This window comes from Daktulosphaira vitifoliae, unplaced genomic scaffold, assembly GCF_025091365.1.
Source record: "Daktulosphaira vitifoliae isolate Bord-2020 unplaced genomic scaffold, ASM2509136v1 Scaffold_2, whole genome shotgun sequence".
Lineage (NCBI taxonomy): Eukaryota > Metazoa > Arthropoda > Insecta > Hemiptera > Phylloxeridae > Daktulosphaira > Daktulosphaira vitifoliae.
Window position 1 is genome coordinate 37,238,200 of NW_026099573.1, and position 15,768 is coordinate 37,253,967.

The following is a 15,768-nucleotide window of genomic DNA, read 5'->3' on the forward strand; positions in this document are numbered from 1 at the left end:
AAAAACGCCAGGTAGCAAGAACAATCATGACACAATACCCTTCCAATGTGACGTGAAAAACTTCAAAAGATTACGTATACAGTAAATAAAATAATAAAATTATAGAAAATAATTGCTAAGAACAGCACGTTAGAAAAATAGAAATATACAAAAAGTATCAAAAATTATTTTTTGTAAACTGCAAATCCGTTAAGAATTTAAAACACGGACGATTATTAAGAAATATGGTAACGGCAATATAGTTTGTGATCCCAAAATGATTATAGAAAACTTCAAAGAGTACTTTTACAATCTATGACAGCGCAGAATAAAATACCAGTCAAAGTTCATATGAAAAATTAGTGTACCTCATAGATAATTGGTGAATACTAATGTGGCTTCCGAAAAGGAAAATCGACCAGTGATCATATATATATCATATGACAAATGATGGAAAAATATGAATATGACAAAGACTTATGTATGATGTTTATTGATTTTAAAATATGCAGGCTTATGATAGTATTAACAGGAATCAACTATGGATAGCACTTAAAAATTTTGTTTTCCTAAGCAAACTTGTAAGACTAATTAGAAGTTGTAATTCAAATACTTTTTGTAAACTACATTACTTAAAAGTAACATCATTACTGCTGTGATAGTGTTTCACTTCAAACTAGTTTGAGGTTAAAAGTGGACTAAGGCATTGAGATTATAATTGTCAAAAAGTTAAAAAAATTATAAACATTTATTGAATTATTATTTTTTACAATTAAATTTTATATACAAAATGTTACAAATAGTTTTAATAACAACATAATAATCAGTAATCATAAATTCCAAAATATTTCATTAGTAATCTGCTGCATTATTAGCTAAGTAATCTCTTCGTCCAATATTTGACGCTTGTTTAGTTTGTATTGCTTCTAGTTTAGGACAATCAGTAATTCTGTGACCCAAACCACCACAGTAGCTACAACCTCTTTCATCTAAAATTAAGAAATTTTAGAATCAAGAAAAATTATCATGGTTTTTTAAAAATTATAAATGAAATTACCTCCAAGCTGCAAATATTTTTCATTTTCTGATTCTAATTCTGCCAAAAACATAGGTACTTTTTGACGTGCTTCAATTAGTAAATGTTTTAAATCTAATAGAACAGATTCATCATTTGCCTTGTTGATAAATGTAGTAGCTATTCCCCTCTTACCAGACCGACCTGTTCTACCAATTCTGTGAACTGAAATTAAATTTTTTGATAAACATAAAGTATAAGATGTATATATACAGATGATAAAAAAATCACCCTGTACATATTTATAAATGATAGTTAGAGAAAAAGTAGTACAAGTAAATTTTTGAGTAAAATGAGTTGCCTGAAAATAAATATATCAAACTTAACACTTTATTTGGTATTATCAATAGCAATCATGTTTTGAAAGAATACTATTACTACATATTTGTCCTTATTGGATTAAAATTTTACAAATGACTTCTGAACAATTATAAAAATTGACTTATTCTACTTTAGCTTTAATCCCCTCACATACATATATAAATTTATATATATATATATATATACATATAGAATGAAATTGGTCTACCGGACAACTCTAATAACTTTTGATTCAATTAACATTTCGTTATAATTTTTTTAAAAATAATTTATCATAATGTTTTCAACCATAGCAGATGAAGTCTGATTTGCACGTGGGTATATAACAAGGTTGAAACACCATGAAAACTTTGTGGCAATTCAACTTTTGGATAATTCCAATGACCTAAGACGTTAAAAATACGTCAAATCATATGACTTGTTTTAAATTTATAAATACTTATTTTACAAATTAAATATTATTTTGTTACTACTAAATTAGGGACCACTTCACGGGAAGTAAGTCCCATTCATTTTGTACTTGTATGTATCTTTATTAATTAGTATACTTGTGCATTTATTAATTGTATATTTATAAAAGACATTTAATTGTACTGATTAAGATTCATGATTGTTTCAATAAAAATTAATAATAAATAAAAATAAAATAATAATTTATGAATTCTTAGATAACGTTAAAATCATAATTTTTATTATTTGTTATTAGATTTGTCAAAATATTGTAGACTACTTTGTATATTAAGGTGTCCCATATTTTGGTCGTTTTCGAAAAATTTTGTTCCCAGGATTTTTTATTTTTCTTTGAAGTGAAAAAAAATTAATGTGTTGAAACTTTCATGGATTGTCATATTATTTGAAAAGCTTGAGGATTTATCCATGTTTGCAGTTGATTGCTAACATTCCGGTCTCATTGCAGAGTCCATCTTCGGAACGATAGCTACTGCTCGGTGACTGAAACTATACTGGCGGATTATTTTGTTATCAGTCTGTTTTTATACGTTGATTGTTTATCATATCAGTTGTTTACCGTATCGGTTGTTTATCATATCTGTTTATGACTCATCATGTTGTTTTTGCTGATGTTTTTGTTGACGACTTTGTTTTTGATTATTGTTGTTGTTTTTGAAATTCTTGGCTTTTTGGTCTTCCTTTTTTCACCGACAGTTTTCCATTACGTTGATAGTAACTTTTTCTTGTACTGAAATGTTTTCAGTGTTGTTAGTTGATTTTCTTTTTGTCTGGTGTATGATGGGTAACCAAGTTTTGCTTATTTTCCATCCGTCTACTCTGTTGATGATGAAACAAAGAAAGCAATACTAGACGAAAAAGAATGAAAACAACTACTAGTGACGGTTCCAAGACTACTAAGAATTTACGGAGACCCAAAAATACACAAGAATGACGTGCCGCTCAGACCAATAGTCAGTATCATAAACTCGCCGACATATAACCTGGAACGTCACTTAGCACAAATTTTGAAAACCTACACTGGAAAAACATCTTCCTATGTAAAAAACTCGACTGATTTTGTGGAAAAATTGCAACAAACCAACTGGGAAGACGGAGACATTCTGGTTAGCTTCGACGTAGTCTCGTTATTCACAAGGGTACCAGTAAAGGACACACTGAATATCATAAAAGAACAATAATGGTTAGACGAAAAACTACATAGTTTACTGGAATTGTGCACCAAAACAACAGTTTTCACATACCAAGGCAACATCTATGAACAAACTGATGGAATGTCAATGGGATCAAGACTAGCACCAGTATTCGCCAACATATTCATGGAATGGTTTGAAGTGGAAGCAATGAACATGTATACGCAAAAAACAAAAATGTGGCTACGGTATGTAGACGACACTTTCGTCGTATGGCAACATGGCGTTGACAAACTACAATTTTTCCTGCAACATTTAAACAGCATACATGCCAACATACAATTCACTATGAAAACAGAAGAAAACGGCAAATTGCCATTTTTGGATGTAATGGTTAATAAAAAACCTAATGGAAAATTCGGCACAGCAGTATACAGAAAAAGTACACATACTGATAAATATTTACATGCCGATTCATACCACTGCCCCTCACAAAAAATGGGACTATTACACACAATGGTAACAAGAGCCGTCAAAATAGCTGATGAAAACCACGTGAATGAAGAAAAAACATACCTACGACAAGCACTCAAGAACAATGGATACACAATCAAAAATATCAACAAGGCAATCAGAAAAACAGAGAAAAGAAAAAACACAACATGCAATGACGATGAAGAAAACAAAGAAGATGAAAAGAAAGGAACTTTAATACTTCCGTACATACAGGGAATCACTGACCGCATCTCAATAATCGCACAAAAACTTAAACTAAGAACTGTTTTTAAACTGAACACAGTCGCAGGATCACTACTTCGGAACCCGAAAGATAAGCTACCAGAGTTGCAAACACCCGCAGTATATAAAATACCCTGCTCTTGTGGTAAATCCTACATCAGACAAACAGGAAGAGCTATTGCAACAAGAATAAAAGAACACGAAAAAGACGTGGATTACCAAAGGACAGAAAATTCCGCAGTAGCCGAACATACTAAAAACAAAGGACATGACATCTAATTTGATAAAGTAAAAATACTAAACAAAGAAACTCATTTTGGCAAACGAATGTACAACAAAGAGGAAATAGAAATCCAACAATGTCCTGAGAATTTCAACAGAGAAGACGGATGGAAAATAAGCAAAACTTGGTTACCCATCATACANTCAACAGAGTAGACGGATGGAAAATAAGCAAAACTTGGTTACCCATCATACACCAGACAAAAAGAAAATCAACTAACAACACTGAAAACATTTCAGTACAAGAAAAAGTTACTATCAACGTAATGGAAAACTGTCGGTGAAAAAAGGAAGACCAAAAAGCCAAGAATTTCAAAAACAACAACAATAATCAAAAACAAAGTCGTCAACAAAAACATCAGCAAAAACAACATGATGAGTCATAAACAGATATGATAAACAACCGATACGGTAAACAACTGATATGATAAACAATCAACGTATAAAAACAGACCGATAACAAAATAATCCGCCAGTATAGTTTCAGTCACCGATCAGTAACTATCGTTCCGAAGATGGACTCTGCAATGAGTCCGGAATGTTAGCAATCAACTGCAAACATGGATAAATCCTCAAGCTTTTCAAATAATAATCCCAAAATTTCATAACTTCTTATTATAATTTCTTTCAAAAGTACGTCAAAAGATCACAAATTGTATCTAGTTGGAGACATTACCATTAAAAATTGAAAAAAATTCCCTCGTTCNGTATCTAGTTGAAGACATTACCATTAAAAATTGAAAAAAATTCCCTCGTTCCCCGAAAATGGGGGAAATATCCAAAAAAATTACAAATTTAAAAATCGGTAAATCTTGTCATTTTTTTCACTTTCTTTTCTTAAAACTTCCATAACTTTTTGAAAAATAAACAAATCAACATAATATTTTTTTCTACTAAAACCTTAGATATTTCCCTTTCCTTTGATATCATTTTGTTGAAAATCGAACACTTAACCTGCTCATGGGGGGGGGGATTTAAAATAGCAACTTTTTTACAAAAACTAACTTTCTCAACTTAATTTTTGAAAATGTTCCGGAAATACTGCGTCCTTTAAACATATATCAAATTAAAGTTTATTTTATGTGCTATAAAATGAAAAAAAAAAATTTGTCCCGATACTTTATCTTCTGCATGTAAATNTGCGACTTAACTACGTAAAAGTATCATGCACTAAGTATAGCTGTGTTTTATGGCCGGGCGGGTCGGACTAACGTTATACCCGAGGTATAAACGGCGGTAGGAATATATATATATATACGTAAGGCGCATTAGACGCGGGCGTTATTGGTCAGTCAAAATAAAAATTTGTTTACATATATATAATATTGATGACAAGCACGCGTGTACGGGTACGATAACTAAAAATAAATTTTTATAGGAATAGTGTACCGTCGTATTGTGAGCGAGGCGTGGGGAGGGGTGAATGCGTATAACAGTCTAGTCTAGACAACGGAATATGCGATAACGCGTGGCGTTTGGAGAGTTACAAACTTACAAACAAACAACAAACATACACGTGAAACTAATAAAAGCGTGTTAATATGCTATTTTAACAAATTTTTTTTTTTTTAATTAAACACTACCTACAAATTTGCATTGAAGCGTTTTTTATGATAGTGATTTTAATCACTGTCAGATATCATCTATACTGGACCCAACTATGCCACAACCCCACTGTGCTGGGTTGGGTTTTTTATTATTATTTTTTTTTAATTATCCTGAAGGCTAGGAAAAAATCATTAAACTATAAAACTTTTTAACATAACTTTATTCATTTATTAAATATAAAACCTGAAAATTTAGAATTTTTGAGTTAATATACATTTATAATAGATGAGGGATTACAAATATAGGTAGCTAATTGCTTTTTTACATTATTATTCATAGATATGCAGTGTTTATTGTCAATAATGACTTTATTGATAGATATTATTTCTATATTGCTAGTTGTTGTATTTATAAATATTAATTCATAACCTTGTGATTTATATACTATCAAACTTTAGGTATATCTGTTGATAAAGTCATAATTGACAATAAACGATGCCTATCTATGAAAAGTATTATAAAAAAGCAATTAGCTACCTGTATTTGTAATCCCTCGTGTATTAATTCAAAAATTTGAAAATTTTAAGTTTTATATTTAATAAATTGATGAATTTATGTAAAAAATTCAAACAACATTTACTATTAAAATAAAACCTAAAACATTTTATTAAAATCAAAATGTGTGTTCCCATTAAAAAAAAAACGATGTTGACACCCTTCCAAAGCTAAAGGATGAACTTAAATAAATTTACTTATCTTATAATTCGAGAACATTATGTTATTAAAAGTGTCAAAAAAAATAATTCATAATGATTTTATTGCAAGTAATTAAGTTTGTTATGATAAAAAATCATTCTGTATAATTTATTACCATAATTTTCTACATCATCAGGCATGTCATAGTTTATTACATGTTGTATATCTTCAAAATCTAAACCTTTAGAAGCAACATCAGTAGCAACTAATACATCCTTTTGACCTTTTCTAAACGCTTCAACAGATTTAGACCGTTCTTCTTGATCTACATAAATAACCAAGGTCAATATATAAATTTGATTATTAAGGTTAGGAACAAAATAAAATAAAATAAAATTATAGGAGGCATTAACTAGATATTCAAACAACTAGTAACTATTTTTACAAGAAAATATAAGTAAATTATTATTGGAGTCAACTTAACACAAATGCAACTTTTCTGGGGCATTTTAAATTTCTTTGGTGTTTTCATTCAAAATATATGATATTTAGAGAAAAGAGATTAACGAAAAATATAAAAGATGTCTTCTATAATTAGAGTTAAGAAAAATTATAGAAAAATATCTTGAGTAAGCTCTGTTTATTATATTATTATTATTATTATTAAATAAATGTGATAAGTGACAAATTTAGTAGGAATGTTTGGCTGCTAAAGCACTTCCACTATATTGCAGAACTTCAAATCAAAACAATTTTTTTTCGGTTTATGGTTTTACTGGTGCTACAGTTGTTTATGAATAAAAGTTTAATAGGTCCTAGTTTTCTAAGATTGATATTTTTTGGATTTTAGACATTGATATTTTTTTAAGTTTTTTTGGGTGCATATAAATTTTAATTAAATTTAATTATTAGTAGACAATGTTTTATTTAATGATAAAATATAAATATAAATTTTAACAAATTAATTACTTATAAATGAGTAAAACAGATCTAACTGACAACTCCTATAATTTTTGATACAATTAACACTATTATAAGTAATTTTTGAGTTATTATTTAATAATAAACTCAAAAAATAAAAAAATGTTATTTTTTTATTATGTAAATAATACAAAAAATGATTAAAATAGCCTAATAATACATAAATTATTTAAAAAAAATTTAACAAAATTATAATTGTATCGAAAGTTATAACAGTTTTTAGTTAAATCGTTTTCATCTTGTGTAATGTATTTTTGATGAGTTTATTCATAATAGTGATATTTATATATAATATTATTGAATTTTTTATTTGGGTAAACCAAAATAATAAATAACTACTACTATACTGTACATTGAATTTTTTTTGTATTTTAAAATAGCATTGAATGTATTAATTTGGTATCCAATTATTTTATGAAATATTTTTATAAAGTTTTTTCCAAGTTATAAATATAATAAAAAAAAATTCATAAATGTGTTACTAGTATAGATTAATTATCAATTATGTGTATTTTAATTATAAAGTATATCAGGATAATTTTTTATTACCTTTTCCTCCGTGTATAGCTACAGCTTCAACTCCTTTAAGTAACAAATATTCATGAATAGCATCAACATCTTGTTTTTTTTCAGCAAATATCAAAACCGGAGGCATTGTTTTTTTTAAGCATTCTAATAAATAAACAACTTTTGCTTCTTGCTTAACATACTCAACTTCCTGAAATTTCAAAACATATATATTAATACCAAGGTTGTTAAAAAAACAAGTTTTTTTTATATCCTATAAAAAACATAAGTAAACAGTTTAAAACGTCCCATTAACAATTTAAATTTTTTAATTTTTGGTGTTTTCAACATTGCATGTTTAAAATGTAACAACTCTAATTAATATTAATATGAACCAAAATGAAAATTTTACAAACCAATAATTTAGATGTTAATATCATTAAGTAAATTAAAAAAAAAAATTACTTGAATAACATTCATAGATGCAGCACCAGCACGCCCAACATTAATGGTAATTGGTTTAACAAGGGCTGATCTGGCAAAATTTTGGATTTTTTTTGGCATAGTAGCAGAGAACAATAAAGTTTGCCTTTGACCCTAGAAAAATGTATAAACACATAAAGTTAGCTTGGACTATGTTTGAACAATTGAGAGTTAACTCTTAATTTTAGTTTTTAAAAGGATGGACATAGTCACTGCCATACACTCAGATTTTGTAGCCCATTGTGTGCACCCCATTCCGAATATTACGATAAAAATTGATTTATCACCAAAATTTAAGATGTGTTACAATACCCTGAATTACTGTATTATTTTATACTTTGTTTTTTTTACATGTGTATAAAATTTTGTAAGTTATAGCAGCATTAGGTTATAGGTGTTGGCCTCGGTCAAACACTATGGAATTTGCTAACTTAACTTTTTCAGTCTAAGCCAGCCAGCCTAAACCATGTGCATTTAAATTGTATTAATTATTTAATTTCATATTATAGTGTTCATGTATTAGCCGTGTTAATAAAATAAACAATCAGAGTTTCTAATTACTCATTTTATTATTGAAAGGTTTATTTTAATCCTTTAACCGATTCACCACGTTACGTATATTTAGCTTTATGGAGCTTCACTGTTTTTACTCTTGGACATTTATTTAGTTAGATCACTGCTTTCACAAGATAATTCTATATCTTTTTAATTTAGTCCGTAATAATGCCAGTTGATCTTATCACTTCTGGAATCTATATGTTGAATTTTCTTTTGTCTTTTTGCTAGTTTATAATTCACCATCAAAGGTCCCACTACTATCAAGGTTCATCATTAGATACCTCATTCCTAGCATTACTGTTTTAAATTATCCAACCATCTTCTAATGAGCCTCGTTGTTTTCACTCTTGTTCTTACAGGTTTTCTTTAATTAGATCCTTGATTTTCACAAGACTATCCCTTCTTATGGTATTTCCATTCTGTTCCTACAAGAAGCTGATAAAGGCTAATCATAGTAGAGCTTGGCACTATTGTAAGGTTATATACTATGATAAGCCCTGTGCCATAAAGGTCACCAAATATTAACTTCTCCTTTCGGTATACTACACAATTTACACGTCTTTCTTACTCAGTATGGGGAGCTATTTACTGTTTGCAAGCAGGTATACTCATGCCTATTAGTCCCAAAAATTGAAAATGACTGGCTGAATGATTAATAGTGAATGTATCCAATCCTACTAATTGAGTATGGTCCACAGTTATATTCTTCATTAATTCTTATTTTAGATTTATTACTAAATAACTTAAAATTATTATAAAAAGTAAAAATTTTATCACATTTTAGCTTCGATGCGAAGCTGAGAAGGTATTGATTTTACTAAGATGAGTTTTTTTTTTTTTTTCGTGTCTGTTACCACTTTTTCTCAGCTCTCACCGAACGGATTTCTTTCAACGATACGTCAAAAGATCACAAATCGTATCTAGTCGAAGACATTACCCTTAAAAATTGAAAAAAGTTCCCTCGTTCCCCGTAAATGGGGGAAACCTCCAAAAAAATTACAAATTTAAAAATCGCTAATTTTCGAAATTTTTTCAATTTTTTTTATTAAAATATGCCGTAACTTTTTCAAAAATGAACGTATCAATATAATTTTTTTTTATATAGATGCTTGATGTCTTTACTTATCATTTGGTATTTTTTTTTTGTAAATCTGACACTTAACCTGCCCACAGGGGGGGATTTAAAATGACAACTTTTTCACAATAAATTTATTTTTTCAAAATAACTTTTGAAAATGTTCCGGAAGGTCTGACACTTTTATATATATCTTAAATTAAAGCTAATGTAATATACTTTAATTTGAAAAAAAAAAATTTGACCTCTGGACTTGTCTTCACGGCGAAAATGGCTACCGAATGCTATTTTCGTGTGAAAATTCTCGATTTTATTATTTATATTATATTTAACTTTATAATGCTATAACTTATTGAAAAGTTTATGGATCCACACAATTTTTTTATGAGAAATAATATTTTTTAATAAACCCTTTTTCATTCGACATACTTTATCTTAATCGAGATATTAATAAGGAACCAGCAGATCAAGTAGCTTTTGGAATAAAACACCAATTTTTTTAAAATTAAACACTATCTAAAGATTTGCATCGAAGCGTTTATTTTTGATAGTGATTTTAATCACTATCAGATATCATTATACTTGATCCAACTATGCCACGTCACCACTGTGCCGCGACCCCCCTGTGCTGGGTTTTTTTTTATATAAATTTAAAAAAACTATAGTTATTGTACCTGAAAGAATGAAAATATTGTTCTCACATCTTCTTCAAAACCCATATCAATCATACGATCAGCTTCATCCATGCACAGATATCTAATATAATCATTATAATGATACATATTGAAAATATAGATTAATAAAACAACAAATTACTAAAATTATTGTTATAAAAATAGTTATTTAATGAATTTATTATTTCAGAAGTTTTTATAAACATACCTACATACATCCAAATTTATCATTTTCTTATCCAACATATCCATAAGTCGACCAGTTGTTGCAACCATTATATGTACTCCTCTGTATTCATAAATTAAATATACATACATATAGTTTTAAATAATAAAAATATACCATCAATTTTACCTTTTAATCACATCTAATGATTCAAAAACAGGAACTCCTCCAATTGCTAAACATGATCTCAATTTTGGATAATTAGCTCGTTGTATGTATGTGATATAATGATTAATAATATCAAAAGTTTGTTTAGCTAATTCTCTTGATGGGCATATAATAAGTCCTAGGTAAATATTTAGTTAATAAATGTAATATTAAATTTTTACTAAGTATTTGTTTTAAAATTACCATATGGTCCTTCATTTGATTTGAATGGTAGTTTGACTTCTTGTTCAAGGCAAAACATAAGAAGTGGTAAAACAAAAACTAATGTTTTACCACTACCTGTAAATGCTATACCAATCATGTCTCTACCCGATAATCTATAAAATTAAAAATAATTTAGTTACTTGGTAATTTAACTGCACATAACTTAATCAATTTAAAATTAGAAAAAAGAAGAAATAAAAAGCCTATTTGATGAAGCAAGTATTATGGATCTAGAATGTAGCTTAAAAGTAAAAAGTGTCATAAATATAATTTAATAATATTAAATATTTTAAATAACGTAACATACACAGTTGGAATTCCTTGTATTTGAATAGGTGTTGGTTTTTTAATTCCTTTTTGTGCTAAGCCTACTAATATACCCCTATTAAATTTCATTTCTCTAAATGATTTAACTGGTGGTGGGATTTCTTCGCCTTCAACTAATATATGAAGTTTACGGCGTATTTCTTCATGAAAATCTTCTGTCATATTTAAAATGTACCGAGGAGGTTTCCAACTAATTATAGAAAGAAAACATAATTTATAAATATAAATCAGTAACTTTATTAATTCTAAAATATTCTTATTGATATTAACTACAAGATAATTTTTTATACAGGGTCATTCCTACATCTCACAAATATTTTTGAAAATATTAGAGCTAATCATAATTTATAACAATTTTTTTTTTAAACGCTCTTATTAATCCATTAAGGGTCATAGCGGCCTCCTCTAAAGGAGGAGGTTTCTCAACCATTTATACTCCGGGAAGGGTGGTTGGTCTGTCGCCGGAGAGTAGGATGGTTACTCCAATTACTGAAGTGATCTCTTGTTTGGCAAATGAAGCCACCCGTGACCAAGTTTCAGTGAGGCAGTGCACGTCAAGCACTGCCCCGTTCTGATTCGGCTACACCGTCAATTTATAACAATAATGGTTTTTTATTGAGATTCTTTACACAAAAAATTTATTTTCTGCTACCACTATTTTAAAAAAAAACTTTGATTAGTTAGTTTTAATGTTTTTGAAGATATTTTGTGAGGTGTAGTTAAGGAATCACTCTGTATAATTCAATTATTTCATGAAAATACCTGGTTTTAATAGGATCATCATACTGAATCCCTTTGGCCAATTCAGCAACACCCATAAGAGCCTTTTTTTCTGCTACACTCTCTAAAATTTTTTCTTCTTCTTTTAGCTGTTTTTCCATTTCACTCTCCTTTTTAGCTATAGAAAATAAATTAACATACAATCATTCAATGAATAATGTTCTAAATCGTTTGACTCCTACTGTTCATGTATACTTCATAGTAGGAATCAAAATGTTAAGGTATAATAAATGCATTATTTTTTTCAATTACCATGATAATATTATGAGGGAGAGTTTAATAATATAAGAATAAAAATAAAAACAAATTATATAGAGCTGCATTAAATAATTTAAAAAAAGAGAATATATAAATCGAAAAAAACAACATTTTGATTGAGGTGGACTATGCGAGTTTCATGGAATTAATATTAAAAATATAGTATTAATTTGAGTCAAATAGAACAGTAACAAATATAATTTTTATTGAGAGAGAAAACTTTATTAACTAGTAAAATTTGGAAAAAACACTCATTAACACATTAATTGTTATAATAAAATATATATGAAAAATGAATAATATTTTATTCAATATAATAATAATATACTTTTACCTTCAGCAAGTTTTTTAAGTTCTGTATGTTGATCTAAAAGACTTATATTAGACTTTCGACCCCATACTTGCCCTTCTCCATCTTCTTCATCAAATTCATCACTAGATGATTTTTTGTTAGTTTCTTGTTTTAACTATTAAATATAATTTTATGTAAAAAAATATGACACTTTAATTAATAATAAAAATATCTTGTGAAAACAAAGCCAAAAAATGTTAAAAAGTTATTGGCAACTAGATGAAGATGAAGCAATTCAAATCACGTAGTACAATCATGTACATCAATAACTTTTAACATATTTAATTTAATTTTGACAAATATTTGTGTTATTAAAAATAACATTAATTTTTCATATTACTAATAATAAAATAATTTATTGTATTACTTTAGATAGTCTACCCAATTTTAATAACTCTTGTTTTTTTCTTTCTCTAACAGGTACGTATGGTGTATAATCTTCTTCATCTTCTGAATTTGACTCTTGGTCATCTCTACGATATCGCTGCAATAAAATTTGAATATTCCATAAAAAAATTTTCAAATAAATAATATTATTTATATGAATAATTATCAATACTACCATTGAAATTTTTAACTATTCAATAGTCTATAGATATACATGTCTGGTAATTAAGTATTTTCAATGATTTTTTTAGTATAAGAATTTTAGCATATTTTTATTATTTTTTAAATGTAACTAAGTTTTTATATAACTTGGATGGATAATCCAAACTGTCATTATACTTTCAGACATAAGATACATCAATTTTTCAATAACAGTAATGCTAATAGAACAGATTCATCAGATGAAAGGTGGAAAAAGTAAAGGGCATCATAAATAATGTAGCTGAGGTTGTAATGGAAAAAAAGAAAAACTAGAAAACTATGGATCAACGAGACATGTATGAAACCGTTAAAATGGAAAAAAGAATTTAGAAATTAATGGCTAAATGACCAAGAACATGCCAAAAAAACTATAAAGTATACAAAAAAACATTAAATAACATAATCAGATACGAAAAAAGAAGATATACCAAGATCATGTTAAAATAAATAGAAGAGTACCAAATGAATAGGCCACGTCAGCTATTACAAAATATCAATGTCATTAGAAAAGGATTTATGAAACAAGTAAAGTTTCTTAAAAATAGCGACAGAATCTCTTTAACTGTGAGGATGCCATAGATTCATTTGCTTGGACTGATATAGAACCCAATGAAGATGAATACCCCCTATAATTGAGATAGCACAACAAACTAAGAGGTTATAAATTAATGCGATCCAGAATTCAATTTTAAAGAGTTTAGATGAAGAAACCATATTATATTTACAAAACCTAATAGATCTGGAAAGAAAAAAGGATTACGGGGAATTGGTGAATCAAATTAGTATGCCCGATACATAAAAAGGACGATCCTCTAGAGCAATAATTATATTATTGCTTTACTCAACATGATTAACAAAATGTTATTGTATTGCACCCTAGAAAAATTAAACGAACTCTGAAGAAATCTTGGGAAATTATCAAGAAAGATTCAAACTAAGCAGGTAAACCACAGACCAAATCTTTATTAGAAAACATGTATTCCAAAAAATGTAGGAGTACAAAAAGGAAGTATATACATTGTTTGTAGATTTTAAAAAAGCACACGACTCTTTACATAGGCCGGGTCTATTAAATATATTAAAAGACTTTAATTTCCCAAAAAAAGTCATTAATCTCACTAAAACCAGCATGGAAAATTCTGAAATAAAAATTAAAATAGCAAGTTTTACATCTCAATTGTTTAAAGTAACCATTGATTTGAGACAAGGAGATACACTCTCACCGTTTTTTTTAATTTAGTACTGGAAAAGGTAGTTAAAAATATGAACATATCAGAAGGTTTAACACTAGATTAGTCAAAGATAGACCTGCTAGCATATGTAGATGATACTGTCATCATAGGAGACAACATGGAGATGATAAAGAAACATTGTAAGAAAGTAATGGATGCTGTAAGTAAAGTTGGTCTCATAATAAATGACAAAAAGATGGAATATATGAAACTTAGTAGAAGAGATAAATTGTATCAACATGTGAAAATGGAAGGACACATTTTCTACAGAGTGCCACAACCCACAAATCAGAGAATGAATACAAACCAATGAGGAGCTTCAAATTGTGTTTCAAAAACTGTGCATATCAAGGAATACTGCAAAAAGAAGGTTAAAGTGGTATGGACATGCCTGGAGAAAAAATATAATACACACATATATATATATATATATATATATGAATGTAAAAATATAGTGAAATATATTATATATAGCTTTGATGAACAGCTATGAAGGTATTGGTTTTACTACCTCATTTATTTTTGTTTTGTGCATCTATCATTATGAACTCTATTCTTACTGGCTCAATAATGCATCAAAAAATCACTAATTGTAGCTAATAGTTGAAGCTATCAATATCAATATTTAGAAAAATTCACCTCAATAAAAAAAAATGTTCCAAAATATTATAAAATGATCAATGTAAATATTTGTAGAATTCATTTATATTGAAATATTTCATTGAAAACTAGACATGTTACAAAATCTTAATTGACAATATTTTAGACATTGCTGATAATATACTTTTTTTGAAAATCCAAATATTAATCCAAGTACAAAGGGAGTTTAAATTTTGATAAAAAAATAATAATAATTAAAATAACTTAATTTCTGGTGTAAGATTTAATTTTTTTTATAAAAAATAGCTCTTTTTTGTATTGTTGTGAACATATAGAATTACCTTATATGGAACTTTGAATTCGGACATTTTTGAATGGAATTCTAAGATGTTACACTAATTTTATTATATTAAATTTGTTGTTTTAACTTATCATTTGTTATTTATTAAAAAAAATAAATTTTAAATACCGATATTATCAGTCATTGTAATCTTAGATAAGTTTAATGATATTAA

The 15,768-nt window shown here is 27.8% G+C and overlaps 1 protein-coding gene across 1 annotated transcript; it reads right to left on the reverse strand.

Annotated features, from left to right (window-relative positions):
* Positions 1–707: 707 nt before the first annotated feature.
* On the reverse strand, positions 708–15,738 carry LOC126899200 (ATP-dependent RNA helicase abstrakt). Its single transcript, XM_050673794.1, has 14 exons — positions 15,595–15,738; positions 13,201–13,317; positions 12,816–12,948; positions 12,206–12,341; positions 11,424–11,633; positions 11,096–11,229; positions 10,874–11,030; positions 10,727–10,807; positions 10,519–10,600; positions 8,194–8,325; positions 7,771–7,939; positions 6,416–6,565; positions 1,037–1,219; positions 708–968 (listed from the first exon to the last, which is right to left on the reverse strand). The coding sequence occupies exons 1-14, from the start codon at positions 15,619–15,621 to the stop codon at positions 832–834; spliced, it is 1,848 nt and encodes a 615-aa protein (XP_050529751.1). The 5' UTR covers positions 15,622–15,738; the 3' UTR covers positions 708–831.
* Positions 15,739–15,768: the final 30 nt, after the last annotated feature.